The 18,895-nt window shown below is 37.2% G+C and overlaps 2 protein-coding genes across 7 annotated transcripts in view; one reads left to right on the top strand and one right to left on the bottom strand.

Annotated features, from left to right (window-relative positions):
• Nucleotides 1-1,922: 1,922 nt before the first annotated feature.
• LOC138942236 (C-mannosyltransferase dpy-19) lies at nt 1,923-7,793 on the bottom strand. Of its 3 annotated transcripts, none has more exons than XM_070312328.1 (9): nt 7,674-7,793; nt 7,458-7,570; nt 4,964-5,101; nt 4,582-4,650; nt 4,154-4,513; nt 3,251-4,070; nt 3,009-3,171; nt 2,775-2,903; nt 1,923-2,706 (listed from the first exon to the last, which is right to left on the bottom strand). In XM_070312328.1, exons 1-9 carry the CDS (start codon nt 7,762-7,764, stop codon nt 2,505-2,507), a joined length of 2,085 nt encoding a protein of 694 aa, XP_070168429.1. In that variant the 5' UTR covers nt 7,765-7,793; the 3' UTR covers nt 1,923-2,504. The 3 variants fall into 3 exon arrangements, with proteins under 3 accessions (XP_070168429.1, XP_070168430.1, XP_070168431.1); XM_070312329.1 differs by having other exon boundaries at nt 4,157-4,513; XM_070312330.1 differs by lacking the exons at nt 7,458-7,570; nt 7,674-7,793 and having other exon boundaries at nt 4,154-4,509; nt 4,964-4,990.
• A 692-nt stretch (nt 7,794-8,485) lies between these two features.
• LOC138942224 (brefeldin A-inhibited guanine nucleotide-exchange protein 3) overlaps nt 8,486-18,895 on the top strand; it is a 15,134-nt gene continuing 4,724 nt past the window's right edge. The window contains exons 1-19 of one of the 4 annotated variants that reach the window (XM_070312302.1): nt 8,486-8,584; nt 8,971-9,104; nt 9,585-9,719; nt 9,787-9,952; nt 10,238-10,367; nt 10,457-10,726; nt 10,869-11,102; nt 11,208-11,435; nt 11,624-12,000; nt 12,109-12,293; nt 12,361-12,523; nt 12,661-12,969; nt 13,056-13,278; nt 13,694-13,867; nt 13,979-14,387; nt 14,465-14,677; nt 14,740-15,622; nt 15,718-15,850; nt 16,977-17,205. In XM_070312302.1, the coding sequence (XP_070168403.1) occupies nt 8,500-8,584; nt 8,971-9,104; nt 9,585-9,719; nt 9,787-9,952; nt 10,238-10,367; nt 10,457-10,726; nt 10,869-11,102; nt 11,208-11,435; nt 11,624-12,000; nt 12,109-12,293; nt 12,361-12,523; nt 12,661-12,969; nt 13,056-13,278; nt 13,694-13,867; nt 13,979-14,387; nt 14,465-14,677; nt 14,740-15,622; nt 15,718-15,850; nt 16,977-17,205 (4,680 nt within the window). In that variant the 5' untranslated portion in view covers nt 8,486-8,499. Of the gene's footprint in view, nt 8,585-8,970; nt 9,105-9,584; nt 9,720-9,786; nt 9,953-10,237; nt 10,368-10,441; nt 10,727-10,868; nt 11,103-11,171; nt 11,436-11,623; nt 12,001-12,108; nt 12,294-12,360; nt 12,524-12,660; nt 12,970-13,055; nt 13,279-13,693; nt 13,868-13,978; nt 14,388-14,464; nt 14,678-14,739; nt 15,623-15,717; nt 15,851-16,976; nt 17,206-18,895 lie in introns of all 4 variants that reach the window. The other 3 variants (XM_070312300.1, XM_070312301.1, XM_070312299.1) reach the window with 3 other exon arrangements.

Raw genomic sequence — 18,895 nt, 5'->3', positions numbered from 1 at the left:
TTATGTTGGCACAGATGTACATGTTTTGTGTTTGTAATTAATTTTAATAGCAGGATAAATGAAATGACAATTAAATATAATACTTGTACGTTCAAAATTTAAAAATGGCGCGCGCAAGTGTATCGCTATAAATGCGCTATATATACACTAGATAAAAAAAAAATTAGAAGAAGGACCACTTTCTTCCTTTTATAGAAAAGGCTTTTTACGTAGCTGCAACTTCGTCGCATATAATCGGATTGATATCAATGAAAAAGCGTTACAAAGTTTGAAGTTTCTAGTTTCAGAATCTTTTAGTCGATTTCAATTTTTTATATTTGTTACAAAATTACATTATGAAAAAGCGACGTCCCTCGATTGAACAAATTTTTCAAAGGCTTGTCAAAGAATGTCGAAGAAAAAAAATTGTAGTACAGTTTCGTTAAGTGGATTTTAAAGTACCGATTTTTCTCTTTAAATTGCTTTTTTAATCATCATTGTGCAATAATTTTTTTCACTGATTATGAACGCTCAATGTCAATAGATTGATTTTACTTCAATAGACAATAACTTGGCGAAAAAAAAAAAAACACTACAGGACATTCGTTAAAAAAGCAAATTAGAGATAAAAGTCTGCTCTTTAAAATCCAATTAACGAAATCGTGCTACAATTTTTTCTCGGCATTCTTTGACAAACTTTTGAAAAATTTGTTCAATCGATGAACGTCGCTTTCTCGTAATGTAATTTTGTAACAAATAAAAATAATTGAACTCAATTAAAAGATTCTGAAACTAGAAACTTCAAGCTTTGTAATGCTTTTTTATTGATTTCAATCCGATTATGTGACAAAGTTGCAGCCATTTGAAAATTGTCTTTTTTGTAGAAGGATAAAAGCGGCCCTTTAATTTTTTTTGCGATATATATATATATATATACCCAGTAAGCAATTTGATAACAAATTGTTGCCAAATTGGCATCAAATTCGCTCAAAACTTGGTAACAAATCCAGTGCCATCTGTGTCCGCATTAAGCTTGTGTTTTGGTGACAAAGCTTGTTGACATAACCTGACAGCAAATTGACGGCAAAAACCGAGCAAAGCTTGACATGATTTGATGTCAAATTGATGGCAAAAATCGAGCAAGATCTGCGCAAGACAATCTGATAGCAGATTGTCAGCAAAAACCGAACAAATTCTGCAGCTTTTGGCCATTCATATAAAAGTATATATTTAAATAGATTTAAAGCCTTAACCCTAAGTAACAAAATGATGATAAGTTTTGGTCATAAAATGACCATTAGATAATTAGACATTATATAAAATCATATATTAATATGTTAAAACATATAGGTAAATTCAAATAACTTAATTTATAAAATTAAAGATCTTTTTGGACAGAAATTGTTTGAATAAGTGAAAATCGAACAATTATCTGTCCGATTTGCCAAAAATCAATTCAATATCTGAATTTCCTGTATAAGAATTATGTCAAAAATTGAACTGATAGAAATATATATATTATAATATTATTAGCATTTTGTAGGCTTTATATACACTCATGACAAGAATTTGAATACGGGTATAGATAATGAATAACGCGCCGCATAGCGATAAGCGACTGAACTATTTTATAATACTTTGTAATAAGCTGCAGATTTTATTCGGTATTTGCTGCCAATTTGCCATCAGATTGCGCACTCTAGATCTTGCTCAGTTTTTGCCGACAATCTGATGTCAGTCATGTCAGCAAGCTTTGCTCGGTTTCTGCCGCCAATTTGCTGTGTAGTTATGTTAGCAAGCTTTGCTTGATTCTTGCCGGCAATCTGCCAGCTTAATCGGTAATAACAACTCTTGTACCAAATTTGTAGCCTTTTTGCTGACAATAATTTGTAGCAAGCACTTGGCAATATCTGTTAGAACAGACCTGGCTGACTGGGTATATATATATAATATTAAATATAAGAAAATTATCACAAGTACATGCATCACGTTGTGTGAAATGGGGCATCATATTCTTTTGTACATTCTCGCCAGATAATCAATAACTACCCGTTTTCATTATTGTGAAATTTAGCAAATTATAACATTCGCGTGTATATATAGATATATGTATATATTCTGCAATACATGTAAGTTATATCTCTTAAAACGTATGCTAAAAGCTGCATCTTCAAACACATGTATGCTAAAAAATCGATGATTGTTTTTGAACCAAAGAAAGAATAATTTCTATTTCATAATACTAGGAACACATTATATGCCTCTTAAAAGTATTTTAATGCCTTTTCACAGATTACGCAGGTAATTAAGCCTGTGCTTGATAGGCATATTCAAAAATTTCTAGTGTCAACATTTAATTTATATCCGCGCAAATCTCTCTGTATTAAAAATATATATATGTATTTTTTTTTATATATAGATAATACTTTTTGTTTTAAGAAAAATAGGCTTTTATAGTCTCAGGAGGTATCCCAATGTTCATCTTGAGGGCTCTTTGCTTATTTGAAACGTAGAAATCGTGAAATCTACATGGAAGTCTTTGGTTTAAATTCTACGTAATGCGAATAGTCCAATTGCAGCACGACGTAGTTATTGTTGACAAACGCTCTCTTGAACGGATGCGCGTTTCCTTTGAATAGAAAAGGACACAGAGGCGGCTTGTTCGCAGCTTTCGCAGTTCCATTGTCGGCCGCGTCCCATAAATCAATCATTTGACATCCTCGTGGTCTGGAAAAAAAGAAAAAGATCCAATATTATTTTGTTTTAGTTACATGTTTTTTTTCTCGTATACTTACAAGTTTGCAAATCCAAGGCACAGTTGTTCCTCTAATACAATATAACTGACTTTCATGTTTTTTAAAGAATCATAAACAGAAATGGCATCTTTCCGACTGAAAATCTCGTAAACCTTTATAGTTCTATCCCTATAATAAACGCATACCACGTATAAATAAATATTATTTTAGGCAGTATTATATATATATATGTATACATGCATATTCGATTTTGATTTCTAATCCAAAACTCACCTCATCTCTTTGCTCTCGTAGTAAGGATTATTAACGATCGGTCTCTTAGTGGACAGCATTAGGTTCGCCGTCAATGACATCTTTCCCGCGAATACGGCATGCTTTGATGTATTATTTTTTATCCATTCAAATAGCTGTTCTTGTTCAATATTGCTGTATTCGCCTGCGTGGTGATAAAATGCAATTGTAATATCTTGCAGAAAAAAATCGATCAATTTAATTCAGTTTGATAATAAAATTACCTACAAATCCGCGTTCCTCTTGAAATTTGTCAACACCGTGATATGACATACCACCCAAGAGAAGAATAAAAATGGCAAGCCGCATGAGCTCGCCTTTCAAACCGACTTTTTCTAGATATCGTCTGCATAACACCGTACCGGCTATTATACAAAGATGCGGCGTCATGAATAATTTCAGTCTCATAACAAAAATAGCCATGATGATAAAAGCGCCAGTTTGTAGACCGTTATACGCCATATCAGCCTCTATGCAAAGCGGATAGCCGATCGTCTTGAAGCTCCTGTACCAATAATACAACGCAAGCATCCCGGCGAGTATCGCTGTTGGTAGCAATAAAGTCATAATGATCGCTTCGTAAGTTTTGTATTGTAGAAAGTCGAATTCTGGCGCGCATGTATAAAGCATAGTATGAAAGTCTTTATAGCCAGTTAATTTAGATTTTAATATATTGAACACATGAGCATCATCTTGAGAATATAAAATGTAAGACTTTATCCACTTTGTAAATATGATCGTTATAGCGATCTCGAGAATAATATCTCGTTTTATGTTTTGGAATCGGGATAACTTCATTAGAAAACTGGCAACATTGCTGCCGATTATGACACACGTGTAGAACGAGCAAATTATAAGAGTGCCATTTGTTATTTTACTCGCTGCTGCGATAGCTAAGGCATGAGCCGTACAAAAGTTTTTGTAAAAATCATACGGGACAATCTTTAGCCACTTTAATATAAGAATTGCTATAATTTGCGTAGTAAAAACAAAATGCGAAAACTGCCACGTGCACAGACTGCAAATTGTTGAACCAAATATATCCTGAAAAGACAAAATAACTTGACTTTAGCAAAGAAATAATCTTCGAAATAATTATATAATAAATAATTTCTTTTTTATATTACCACGAATAATCCTTGTCTAGTCTTGTTCCTTAATGAAGTTGGCTCTTTGTCCGAGTCGTGTTTTGTGTATTTTCTAATAGCCATTGTAACACTATACATTTGAAAGAGTAACATGGGATACGCAAATGTTTCTCGCAACGGCGGTGTCCATTGAACGCGGGTGCATTCGTTGTGATTAAAAAAGAAGAATAGAATCGTTAGGACTCCACCGTAAATGGAATTACTCAAATACGTCGCGTAGTAAAAAAGTATCGCCGCTGTGAATATTGTAGAAGACCAAGCTATCTCTAAATAGAAGTACACGGGTACGACCAGTCCTTCGCAGCTAGTTACGGGTGGCAACTTATCTCCTCTTTCTATCTAAATAAGATTGACTTATGTGATTACAAATTTGATCCACTTCATAAAGAGATTTTGACAAGTCTTACCTGCCAACATCGCTCCTGTGATATGATACCAAGACTTTTTGCAATATGATAAAGAAAACCTGCTACAATCTATAAAGTAAATAAGAAATTGTGAGATCTCTCTTATACCAAGTGTTTCAGGTCTAATGAGATAAATTTCAGGAGGTGATAGATTTCACCAAGAGAATCAATTTTTATCAAAAAATTCATGACGCGTTCTTAAGGAGCTATTCATTTCTGTTCAGACCATCTGTGAGATAGACAACCGGTTATATCTGACAATATAAGTCTATGCCCTTTAAATAAAAAAAAAAAAAAGAAACCAACCATGAAATTTGTCCTATGAGTCCTGAAACATCTTATATTTAATATCTCAAATAATTGAAAAAAAACTTATAGTTACTTCGGGTAAAAGATTATACTTTCTGCTAGCATCAATAACATTTCCATACTCTGATAGATTGTCATGACTGATCTTATCCATCCCATCGAAAAAGTCTTTTGATTCAGCGATAGTCTTGTAATAGGAGTAATACATTCCCTAAAAGAAAATATGCAAATGTTAAGATGCTTAAATACGCTATTATTGGTATGATGCTTTTTAATATGTATAATTATGTGCGACCAGTTTTTAAATACACAAGTTTTAGAAATAGTTATTTGAATGTTATGTTCGTACATATAAAGTTTATATATATAATATATTAAGGGGAGAAACCAGTGTAACGGCTGAAAAAAAGACTACTTTTAAGGATTTTTTGTCTAGTAAATAATCGGTTTTGTTCAAATCGCGTTATTAACATCACAAAGTACATAATTTGAACTATCTTTCGTGAAATTTTTGTTAAAAAATATTAATATTTAAAATTAATATTTACAATAACCAATAGTGTGAGCCGCTCCCAAAAAACGGGCGCGCACGTAGCGGACCAACGAAAGCTCGAAAACAAAAAAAACAAGGATTTTCTTAAAATCTAAGACAATAGCTTCAATTGCACGTATGGATTTTAAAAAAATGATTTGTTACAAAATGGCGGACTTTTGAAAAAAAATTTATAAATTGGTGAGACGTTGATCTCTGGTTTTTAACATTACAAAAAGAAAAAAAAAAATTATTCAATCAAAAATTCCATACGTGCAACTGAAGTTATTGTTTTATATTTTAATAAAATCCTTGTTTTTTTTTTTGTTTTGGAGTTTTCATTCTCTTTTAAGACGGCTCGCACTATTGGCTATTGTAGCTATAAATATTAATATTTCTTAATGAAAATTTCACAGAAGATAGTTTTGTGATGTTAATAACGCGATTTGGAAAAAAAAACAATTATTTACCAGAAAAAAATCCTTAAAAATAGCTTTTTCTTCTAGCCGTTACACTATAGTTTTCCCCCTTAAAAGATTTTCTAATTAGATATGTCATTTTGGATTTATTGAAACATTCTTTTGTATATTATAGTTATTACACTGTTTCAAAAAATTTAGAAAAAATACTTTCTTGTATATTGTACAAGAAAATGTTTTTTAAAATTTGTTTTCTAAATAATATGAACTTATATTTTTCACGGCGTAATAATTTAAATAATCACGTTTTTAAATTAGGAATATTTTACATAATTAATATGTAAAATTTATATATTTATATATATATTTATTTATTGTATTATATATATTGTATATATATATAGGGAAAAGTAGGGTAAAACCTTTTTGGATTTGTCTTTCTACAAAAAAATTTGAGAGTAAAAAATATTTTGCCGATCGTTAGTAGTCTTTGGTAAACTTTAAACTTTGAGAAAATAAGGCTAGTCGCTGAAAAAAAAATTGTTGGTTACCAAGAGTAACAAGATTTTATGGAGAAGTCAAAGTATCCGGTGTTGTCCTAGCGGTAGGGTAAAACTGGGTACCTATTTGAAAATATGCAAAACACCGTGTAATTACAAAATCTAGATTTAGTTTAATCAAAATACAACATAAAGATATATTCTATTGACAAAAACCACAAATAAAGATATCGTCTTGTTTGACATTGCTGCAAGACTTTCTTATTTAACTTTTTAACTTTAGGGATCTCAAAAAGCTTTTTTTAGTGGTCTCTTTTTCTGACTGTCAGTTTTCGTTTCCAACTGCTTTTTGTAGGAAGACAAAGCCAGGATAATAGTGTTTTCTCTTTTCACTACATGAGATATGTAAGTACCCGATTTTGACCTAATACAAGGAAAGTAACAAATACGGCGGTTGTATATTCCGGCGTATAAAGTGCCGATTAAAACTAATATGATATCCTCTCTAATATGTATAGAATGCAACGCTGCACTTATTGAAACAGATGCTCTATATAGAAAAAGTGCACGACTCGATTCTTGCCTCGATATCGATCTTTTTTGGGCTAAAAACTTTGAACATTTATTAAAAAAGAAATATCGTGTGCACAGAGGCAGGATTTGTTTTAAAATAATGATGGTGCCAATCTATAACTAATAATATAAGTTAGCCATAAATAGCAACATTTATATTACGAAAAAACACGGGTACGCGATTTGACTCGCCTGTCCGGTTTTACTCAACTTTCCCCTATATATATATATATAATATTTATTGTATATATATATATAATATTTATTATTTTCTTTTTATTTATTGTATTTATTGTATTTAATTTATTTATGGTATTTTATATGTTAATTTCTATGTAATTTTGTGTCTTTTTTATTGATATTGCCTGCAAAATAATTTATTTACTTTCTCGTGCAGTTTCGAATAGCAACGATTGACGTTCAGTTTGACAGAAAACAAAAGTGTTTGATCGATAAAAAAATTTCTACTCATCGTAACGTCAATCGATTTATCGAATATGCATATCTTTCTATGATTGCATAAAATATCATCTACTATCGTACCATCTCGGTCCTGAAGGACATTTCTCGCTCGATCTCCGAAAGATGAGAGAAGTGTCGGTCATTTTCAAAGATCGTGGATACATGCCACCGATGCAAATAACCGAAACCAAGACCTGTTGTTGGAGCAAAGGTTGTTTCACCATTAAACGATGCTTCCGCTCGCGAATTACGCCAGCTGCCCGATCTTTTTACGCACGATAAAGCGAGTGTTATTACCCAAAAGATTTACAGCCCAATGATATAAAGCGGTGCTCTCGTGCGCCGGTTTTTCGGCCGTTCTACGCTTCCTGTCACTTTTCGTCGCCATCTTTAGGTCTCTGCTTTATAACTGCATCATATTACACTTTCTGCACTCAGTATGAAATAGGTGTGCGAAATTAGCCATTGGAAAGAAAAAGAGAAAAAATATGAAAGATGTAGCTGATATAAGATCTTTAACACATATAGCATATAGGGGTGTGTTCGGATATTTTACCCTGGCTAAAGTAACATTTAATTGACCAATCAGGACAAAAGGAGCAAAGATTTCGTTATTCCCATTGGTCAATTAAAAGTTACTTCATCCCACGGATAGGATTTACGAACATAACCTAGCACATAGCAGGTCACGTGTTCGCTGTCACATGAGCTACAGAGAGGCGCGAAATTTCGAATCTTCCAAGAGCTCTATTCTCTCTTTAATAGATACATACAAATTTTATGAAATTTTCTTCTATTAATATTATTATAATATTTGCCACTTGCAAATGCCCCATTTTGCAAGTTTTATGTTTATCTTGAAACCTAACGGGGATAAGAGAGAAATATGATCGGCATTTTATATTATTCTTCTCCAACTAAGAGAGATGCTCAAATAGATCTTTCGTTATCATTATTATTATCCTTATTTGTGTGATTGTTGTTAATGAATGTGTCAGCTTTTGAAAAGGAGGGTGACGCGTTTTACGCTCCTGAAAATCCGCATGTAATAGTGGAGCGTGCATCGGCACTGGCACTCCCGTTATCGATCAGTCTCGTGGTAGCGGTGGTAGCCCGCCGTGTCATGGAGGATCTCCTGCTGCAGATCGTCAGGGAGTCGAATAATGCGAGATTACAAAATTTACGCAAATCGGCGCAGGAAGCGCACGGTGAGCACTTATCACGCTTCCTTTCTTTTTTTGCGCGCGTGTGACATTTTTATCCAATTTTTTATTAAATACTTCTCCCGCAAGAAAAATACCTTTTCTCACTCAACGAAGACATGAAGCAAGTGGCATCTTTTGCGACAAATTTATATAATCGCAATTGTAAATTGTGTAGACATATTTCTCTTACTTAATTTAATTATATTTAAAAATTTTTGCTATGCAAAATTACATTTTAAGTTGACGTCGTTCTTTCGCTAAAGTGAAATGATAGTACGTTAACAAGATTAGTCAGACTTTGGTCATTGCAAAATGTTTTTTTTTTTTTTTTTTTTAAAGATACTCTAGTTCGTTCCTCGTGATAAGAGGTTAATTTCTTTTTCTTACAGATTTTTTGGAGAAGCAGCAAGGCTTGCTACGAGATCCACCTCATGAACTCCGCGCAAAATGCTTACATACGTTTCAGCTAGCACTGGAGAGCAACAGGAGCAAATTTATTGCCTTCGGTCTTGCGGGATTACACGTAAGCGATATAACAAAAAATTCTTCCTTGTAAAGCAATTTTCTTTGCGTTGAGAGATAGTTCTTTTTTTTTTCAAATGTAATAAAAACATGAATGGAAAATATCATGCTTGAAGTTTTATCTTTAAACTATTCTTCCTCCTACGTTTGTTGGTGGTCAGCATTGTTGTAACCGCATGGGGGGAAATGTTCCGGAACTGTATGCGATAAAACGAGAGATAGCGACGAACAGCTGCGACAGTTTTAAGCGAAGTCGCATCGTTATGTCATTTTTAATTAGCGTTGTTCGAATAAGCTATTTTTTCATGGTTTTTATATAGACTCTGTAACGAAAGATTAAATATCTTGAATAAGATGGATAAATTTTTATAGTTAATTAATATTTAGTTGAATTTGATTTATATTTGTACTTTATATATCGATAATTTTTTTGTTAACGATTGATTGAATTAAGGTATAATCAAACTGATAAAATTCGTAGAAAATGTTGAGAGACGATAGATTTCAATCGCCCTATGAGCCAGAAGACGATTCGTTATGGTTGCCTGCGCAAATGTTGCACGCCATGAGCTCCATCGTCTCGCAGTCCGATGACACGCAGACGGATATGCTCAAAGTGAGTAGTAAAAACATTTCGGAGCGAGTATTTTAAAAGCGGAAATGTCGTTTTTTTTTTCTTTTAGGTTTTACTGCAGGTTGCCTGTTCCCCTTATTGGACCATGAATGGACGTCTGATTATCGCTATATTGACTACTTGCTGTGAAGCTTTTGAGAATGGAAATCAAGCTGTACGTACAGCAGCACAGGCAGCGACCAGTCAAACATTGCGATCGTTTTGTCTCTTCTTAGGTAATGCGAAAAAATCCAAGCTATAAAAAGAGAATAAGAAGCTAGTACGATATTGCGTCGATGATGCATATCCGCTCTGCACGGTGATTGAAGATATAGTACTCGTGGGAATGTTTGTTCGATAAATTATAAGATCGCGTGTCGACAGAAAATGAGGGTCCAAGAATACTATCAGCGAGGCGTCCCAAAAGTTGGCTATATTGCTGGTGCCAGCGAATGCATCGCCGGCGTCATATTCCGATGTTTATTCTGCTGTGAATAAAAATTGTCTTTACTTATTTGCAGACGAAGAGTGTCAGGAGATGGATGAGAATGCCAAACGGAACAAGAATGTTCGCGAGCGAGGCGTCTCGTGCTTCAACGAGGCGCTACCGATTCTGCAGTATATTTGCAGCAAGCTGGACGAGGCTCAAAAGTAAAGATATATCTTGGGGAATAAATAATGTATAAGAGGCGCGACTTACATAATATCCCATAAGTAATGTTTAGGAAATCCTGTTCCAGTAACGGCAGAAACGGCAACACTGTGGTCTTCCTACTGGAATGCCTGCACACGCTCATATCGTCGCTACCGCAAAAGATTCACACCAACGCGCATTTCACGACCTTCCTATGGCAGAAGTTCTGTCCTGCCTTGATAGCCTTTCTAGGCACGCCTCGAGTGGATAAAACCTTCACCTCCCGGGAGGGGAAGGAGAATGAAATTGGCAGAGGTTCTGGATACTTGGCCACGTCGTTGAGCTTCGATAGCCATCAGGCTAAGACTGTTTATAGGTAAAAGTCTTAACATAATCATAATAGAATCTGAAAATAATATTTAATATATATTTTTTCAAATAAGAATTTGTATATATGTATTTACGTAGTATTAAATATTGTATGGGAAATAATTGATGTGGTGTTTTTTTTTCTTCAGCATTGGTACGGAATTAGTAAGATTAGTAGGATGCGTTGGCCCGCTGCGACCAGTCTTGGAATCGGTGTTTCACAGAATGCTGCTATATCCACCGCCGCAGCAACGTTTAGAACCGTTAAAAGCGTTGAAAGAATTACTGCGTAGTCCTAGTCGCATGGTGGATTTTGCTGGACCGTTACTTGTCGAGGAAGACCGATCGAGTCATATACAAAGTGATATGGCACTCATGAGACTGTGAGTATTACAAAATTTTGATATGTATAAAAATTTTGTCTAATTTGAACAGTTGAATATCTGTTGTAGAATTTTATGTACTATGTACATAAATATTTATTTTAGAGCCATGGACTCTATCGAGGAATCAACAACCGGTGGACAGGCTATATTGCATGCGAGTGTCTCCAGTGTGGTTGCTATGTTGTCGGCGCTTCAGGAACTTTGCGAGGGCAAGGCTATTAATCATAATTACACGTGCACGATCAATAGTTTGTACGAGGACTTGGAATCCTGCGACTATCGCGGACCTTTGACCTATCAAAGCATGGCACGATTGCCAAAAACTTATAGGTGAGCGTCAACAACGTCCCAAGAATATATATTAATTATTAATTATATCGCAGTTATTTTGAAAATGTAATTAAAAGGATGAGTTATCGATTTTAACTTGAATCTAAATATAAGATATTGAAAATTTGACCCTTTAAAAAAATTGTTCTATAAAAAAATAGGATTTTATTTTAATCCATTTCTCTCAGAGAACAATTGGAATTAATGAAGAAGGGTATGGGTTCGGATTCCGACTCATCCGGGCATGGGCCATCGGAGGATGGCGATTCAACCGACACCGAAGGTCCTCAAAACGAGTCGGACGAGGTACAGGAGGAAAATAGCCTCGACGACAACGATTGCGCAACAGAGAACGAGTGTGAGAGACTAAGATTGAAAAAATTACCAAAATGCCTTCACGTAGGTCGGCAGATAGCTGACGAATGCAACGTGGATGTTGAGAGACACAATGCCAAGCGATTCGTAAAAACACTCAGATCCGATCTAATACCGATGATACTCACATTAAGGAGTAACATCGAAGTGGATGAGGCCTTGCAGAACTTTGCTTCCGAATACTGTCAAGGTAAACTGTTATTGTAAAGCTACTATTACAAAAAGTAGGTTTGAATATTATATTGACAATAATATGATATTTTATGGATATAGAATTTTGATATTTTTTGTGTTTTAGGAGTGTTTGTAGCTCAGCAGAAAATGCAGGAACAAAGTGATACCAGTACAGATTCATGCGCGTTAATCACAATCATGAACGCCGATGGAATTTATTTAGCAACGTATGCGGCGTTGCTTCTCAATCTGAAATTAATTCGGATAAATTACTATCACGACGAGGCTCGGCAAGTACCGGTCAGCGAGGTACGTCTAATAATCTCATTTCTATTGAATTTAACGCGTTTATTTATTTTTAAATTTTGCTTTTAAGGAACAATTCGTGGAAGAGGTGCATGGGTCAGGTGTTCTGGTTTATCTCTCAGCCACGTGGCTTTCTGAATTGTATCAACAAGTGCTCGCGTGTAATTTACTCGAGAGATGCGGTTATAATCCCAGCTCTACGGAAAATAATGCATTAGTCAATGTTCTCACAGGTACGTAAAATATTAAATTATATAATATTTTTGTGAGAAATAGAGATATTACCAAAGAGATTATTTCTCTGATAATATCTAAATTGTAATTTTGTTAAATTAAATTGATGAAATCTCTTTTTTTATACGATTCATAGACGTGGACGGTATACCCGGTAGCCACAGAGGTGGACAATTGCTCTCCGATTACATAAGACTGGAACGGGCCCAACTTTCTCGAAACGAGCCGACTCCGGAAGCGGAGGCCGGCGCGAAACTCTCCCGGAGAGTACTGACTTGTTGTTGGAGTAGCATGATGACGGTTCTTACGACGGGACTGAATTCTCCCAAGGAGGAAACCAATAAAAGCATCCTGAACAGAGATGGTGGTAAAAGAGAAGTCAGGGACACGGTCGTCTTGGCGCTCGAGGGTCTTCACAAGGCTGCCACATTGAGCAATGTACTCGGTACTTGCATCACTTCTTCTTTCTTCATAAGATCTTTATCCAGAGTATAATCTATGTCCATTTTCATCTACCTTTTTTTGTTTTAGGCTTACAGAATCGTTGCGGCTCTATCTTTGCTCTTCTCGCTAAAGCCGCTTGCACAGAACAATCCATTTCGAGAATCACTCGTAAGAAGGATGTTCTCCGACTTAAATTACAGAACAGGGCGACCAATATTCACACGTCTCACGCGCTTAGTATGGACGTGCTTTTGGGACGAGGTTTGGAACTCGGTAGTCATGGTAGCGATTGCTGGCCGCACGTTTTTACGTAAGTGATGCTAAAAAATTTAACAATATATTCTTATATTAATTTTTAAAAAAATCTTTCTTTTTTTTTTTTATGAAAGAACAGTATCCTGTCTTTACCGCTTTTAAATCTTTTGGGATGTCAAAGTCTAACATTTTTTCGGTAGTCTTTCAGATAGTCGTCTACTGTTAGGTTTTTCTGATTTAGCCCGCTTGGCTTATCGTTTAAGACATGCAATCTATATGATTCCTTTATTTTCGACACCTTGATCTTACCTATCTTGGGTAACATCACATACTGGATTTTACAATCTTCTCTAATTATTGCGATTCTAGCTCTATTTCGGAGGCTAGCTTATTATACTGTTCTGAATGTTTTCATCTCACAGTAGTTCTTGGTATGTTCTATTCTAAAAAGAAATCATATATCTTTAAAGGTGTTGTCTGTACGTGAGCAAGCTGGAACATGACTTCTTTGGAAGAAATCAAAATCCATCGCTGCCCAAAGCTCATCAGAAGAAGGAAAAAAAAGATATTGCGAATGGGGATGCTAAGAATGGTCAAGATAGGCTGCGACTAAATTTTAATATTGTCGATGATGAGGAGTCTTGGTATTTATCTTTCTATTTTATAAAATTTTAATTATTTACAATATTCGTTTTCTAAAAAATGTTCTCAAGTAATATTTTGTATTTTTAATTTCCTTATTATTTCTTTTGCAGTGTGGATGTTTACAGTTTTCTTTCGAGTCCTTATACGCAAAATCCCAGCTCGGACACTATCCCGGAGATTATTCAAGAATCGAACGCCGACAGCCAGTTCAATGGCATTCTACCGGCGGACTACGCTGCCAAGATTATCTGCGTACTGTCGCAGCAAGTCGACAGACTCTTCGAGGACGCGGCGCTTAAACTGAATCTCAGAGCGCTCTGCTCGTTTCTTACGGCTCTCTGTAAGGCTAGCAAAGCGCAGCTCTTTAAGACCACCGATAGATGCAAAGATAATAAGAGATTTTGGTGGAGACGAAATAAACCGAGGGAGAATGAGATGAACGTGTTGCTTCTAGCTCGTTTGGGCGAAGTTATGCTCAAGTGTGTAAAAAGCGGCAGGCCCTTGATTCATATAATGGGTGTAAGAGTTCACTTTCTTTTACAATATTCGCGAATAATGTAATCTTTATACGACGTAAAGATTATTCAATTTTCCAGGTATGGAGTATTCTGGGGCCACACTTCATGGAAGCAGCTTGCCACGAGGACCGCGGCATCTCGAAAAAAGCCGTTCAATGCATTCACGATTCCATGGCGGCTTTCTTGAACGAGCAGATAGAACTTCCGCATTTTCACTTCAACGAGGCGCTCTTTAAGCCTTTTGAAAATCTTTTATGTCTCGAGCTTTGCGATAGTGACGTGCAGGATCAAGTGCGTAGCCGCTTGCGATCGCGTAAAGCGATTTAGCTTATAAATTGCTATTTTTTTCTCAGATCGTTAGCTGCATCTGCGAGTTCGTCGAAACGAATTGCACGGAAATCCGCTCGGGCTGGCGTCCGCTTTTCGGCGCCCTCCGAGTGGCGTCGGTTGGTAATTCGAATTCCGTCGAGTCAGCCCCTTTGTTGGAAGTCTTCAGGGTTTTTCTCTCGACGGACAACACATTGGTTTTCGCCAACGCCGCACTGGACTGTATCCTGTGCCTGCTGAAACACGTGCGGGGTATCGGCGACAACGAGACCCAATACGAGGAGGCGGAAAGCATTGACGGCGCGGAATCGAGGAGAATGAGACTCTGCGTAGAAAGTCTCAAGTATCTGTTGAGCTGCAGTGACATCCTGTCGTCGATGTATCGGATGCCAGCCTGTCCGATCTTCCATTCTGCCCAGAGAATTCAAGTGTCGACGTTGCCGCAATACGTGGATCCGATTATACCAAATCTCGAGCTAACCAGATTCGACAAGCATATTGAGTCGATGCAAGATATCATCCCGGAAAGATCATACGATGTGCTGACCCCGCTGATCGATAAAAACGCTCATTCCATGACGACGCTGCAGAGCATGGATAAGCCCAGCGGTATTCTTCGCGTCTGGTACATCCTTATTGAGGGCCTAGCGAGTGCAACCATGATTTGTCCGAGACGTTATCAACCACATACTTTGGAGACTCTATTCCATCTTTTACGCGACATCTTGAATGTACCCGGGCCAGCTTTCGGACTCTACTGTGTTAATCATCTTCTGCTACCTATGGTGCAAAATTGGCTAAGGAAAACGTCCAAGATCTTCCGTGGTTGGGATAACTTTGCGCCTAACTTTAAACAATGCTGCGGTCTCACGACCGATCTCGTGGTTGATTACTTGATGCATCTACAAGGTAAATATGATGATAAAGCGAAAAAAGATACGCTATAGATTAGCAAAACGCTAATCCGTCCGTTGGTGTAATGGTGTAACCCATCAATTCCTCAGGTCCAGAAGTTATCAGGAACGATGCCTATCTGCCGGCCACAACGTTGATGTTGAAACAACTTTTATTAGTAATGGCGGAATGCGTGGTGCAGTCTACAGAGAGCATAGCTCGTCTCGGTTGCGCTTGCATCAGGTAAGTCAAAAGCGTGCGGAGGACATCTCCAACTCGCGACATAAAAGCCGTTCCGAAGCGAGTCCAAGTAATTTGCTTGTCCGCTCGTTAGCTCTTTATTGCGATTCTCGCGACCTTCGTTAATATTTACGCGGTTTAGCGCGCCGTCTTTATGCATGGAAAATCGATGGCATTAATGACAAAACGAGATTGCAGTAAAAAAAGGAAAAAACCGGGATGCAACATAATGTGATGGCACCAAATGTGATGGTATTTTAACGGCTGATTGAAACGACGCGTTGTCGCCGGTGATTTCGCAATTAGGAGACTCGATTAGGAAACCTGCGATCATAAAACGACAAAGGATGATGCGTTTTTCTTATATAATTTGTACCGTGAATCACTTTATCGTCTTGGCTAATATCTCGTCCATTTCCAAATTTTAGTGACGAATTAGTTAAGTTTGATGGAATGTATAGCGCGGCGGACGGTTGAGTTAGGTATATCGTTGTTACGGAGAGTGTGTGTAAGATGATAACGAAGCTTGACAGGCTGTCCGATGGGATAAAGTAGCCACCGACACTCGACACCTATGAGAGGGCGTCATGCCAACGAGCTGCACATGCTCTCCCCCCGCGCGCGTCCATCCGTCTGTCCATCTAGAGAGTCATCGACGCATTTTTTCCGTGTTCATGTACATTCAACCGGGCAGAGCTCGGTAACATGATCCCGCGAATCGGTGTCGATCGCGAGGTATCGATGTACACGTGTTGCATCGTACGTCGATACTTAAAAAATGGAGCAGGTTCGCGAATGCGCGAGAGCCGAACGGTATCCCGATCTGAAATCTTAGAGTCGTCCGGTATAGGTGGACAATCCGCTTCCATAGCATGATCCAGTTCTAGATTGGATGATTCTCGCTTGATCGGCATGATGATGAAAGAGTGAGATTGCTCGAAAGACCAAACGCGAGATGATAGCACGAGAAATCCGATTATTGTTTACCGATTTGTCACGAGTCGATATAGATGATAGACGGATTTCAAAAAGCGAGTCCCTAGCACGAGTCTAATTATTACGGAAAATAAAATAAATATATAGAAAGACAGAAAGAGAAAGAAAGAAATCTAAGAATGACATTTGACAGGCACGTCCTAGTGAGTAGTGGGCCACTTCTCACCTCGGAACAATGGGAGGTCTGCGGTGTCGCGTGCTATCGCGCCTGCTCGAACTCGTTGCAGGAGTTGCACCAGCTGACCATGGCTTTCTCGCCCAGATCGGAATCCTTTTACGGTGACGTTACCCAAGTGAAGGTCGCGGCGCGCCGAGACGCGACACCGGAAGAAACGGAACGGCTGCGACGGCTCGCCGGCCAGGTAAGTAATTCGAGTAATTTAATTTTGAGAGGTGGCGAAGAGAATCGACACCATGATTCCGCCTAATTCCCAATTGTTGTTCGATGTGCTTGATCGATGTGCTCCTCGTAGAGATCTCGATAGATGGAACATTCCAAGCGCATAGATTTTGCGCCCTAACTATAGAGAAAGCTCCTTCTAGGTTTATCGTTCACACGTCATAATGTCAAGATTATTTTTGATGCGTATCTCATGCTAAATACTAAAAATGCGTCTATCTAATTTTCACAAACCAAGAAAGATAACATACATAATTTCTATTTAAACGAGCAAAAATCAAAGGATAGACTCAAGGCCGGACGTTTAACGTTAAGTATGAGATGCAAAAATTTCGTTTTTCTTTCGTTCAAATTCATAGTCGTCGCGTGAACTTTATTTTATTATCGACTGCTATATCCGTTCGATAGATGACTTTTCTTCGCATAGACATCTCCTTGCCATTTGATAAACTTCCAAACGCGTTGTTCATAGCAATGAAATAACAAATGCTCAAATATACAATAAAATGAGAGAGAGAGGGAGAGAAAAAATATGTATGTGTATGCGTAAAAGGAGAGAGAGAGAGAGAGAGAGAGAGAAAGCTAGAAATACAGGGACACACGTGGTGCCCTCCTGACCTGACTTGCTCTCAGGTGAGCCAGCTGCGTGAAGTATTGACTGCCATCAGGAGGCAGAGCGCGGCGTCACTGCCGACGTCGCCTTTCCAGGATACGATGACCATTGAGACGACATTGATCGACCAGCACACTTCCTACCCCGTCGGTTGTAGGCAGCACACGACACCCCTCGATTACACTAACACTACGATGAACACAGGCCCCCAATGGCTCTAGCCATCCACGGTAACTCACGTCATGGATTTTAAGAACAGTCACTGACAAGAAAAAAAAAAAAGAAATCTACTGAATCGCATCGTGAGATATTCACTATTTCGGGAGAAAAGCGAATAACGTGGATAGACTGTGTCCCCGATATATCCACGCCGAGTGATTCACAGAATCGTGCAGGCGTGCCGTTAGGCATATCGTCGTCGACAGGCAAGACTTGCATCATGATCGCGATTTAATGCCGCTCTCAGCCTAAGGAATATTTTTGCATATCGAGCAACATATATATGTATATCTTGTCCGCATACAGGATATCTGTCTAAATTAATTGGATGTTCTTTTTACAGTAGATTCATTAGCCAATTTGGAAAAGATCTTTTCTTAGCGAAAATATCTAGGCATTAATAGTTTTCAAGTTATAAGCGAATTGAGAAAGAATGCTTTTCACAAACAATATTTTGCCAAGTTAAAAAATTAAGAAAATTACATTTTTCATTTAATATTTCAGATAGAGTTCATTTTTATAAAATTTTAATTTAAAGCTTAGTTATAATAAAGATATATGAAGAAAAAAGTCAGAAATTTGTGAAAAATCATGATCTTCTTTGATATTTTGCGAAAATTGAATCTAAATTGGCCAAGAGATTGACTCTTAAAAGAACATCTAGTTTCACAAGACACTCCGCACACACACACATACATATACACATACATATACACATGTATACAAAACGCACGTACCTTGTATGTACGCTGAGTACATACGACGCAAGCATTATGATCGCTTTCGATGTATTCAGTACTCTGCGTTGATACCACTGCTT

The sequence above is a fragment of the Polyergus mexicanus genome, unplaced genomic scaffold (genome assembly GCF_030449975.1).
Source record: "Polyergus mexicanus isolate NDT 795.1 unplaced genomic scaffold, iyPolMexi1.0 SCAF_22, whole genome shotgun sequence".
NCBI classification, from domain to species: Eukaryota; Metazoa; Arthropoda; class Insecta; order Hymenoptera; family Formicidae; genus Polyergus; species Polyergus mexicanus.
Note: the sequence above shows the minus strand (reverse complement) of the source record. Positions and strands in the feature narration are given on the sequence as shown.

Excerpts from the sequence above, each read along its gene's own strand:
- LOC138942236 (XM_070312328.1), bottom strand. The coding sequence starts at position 7,764 with ATGGCGACGAAAAGTGACAGGAAGCGTAGAACGGCCGAAAAACCGGCG. Across the intron at positions 4,514-4,581 it reads CACAGGAGCGATGTTGGCAG|ATAGAAAGAGGAGATAAGTT; the intron begins GTAAGACTTGTC and ends AATCTTATTTAG. Across the intron at positions 4,071-4,153 it reads CTAGACAAGGATTATTCGTG|GATATATTTGGTTCAACAAT; the intron begins GTAATATAAAAA and ends TTGTCTTTTCAG.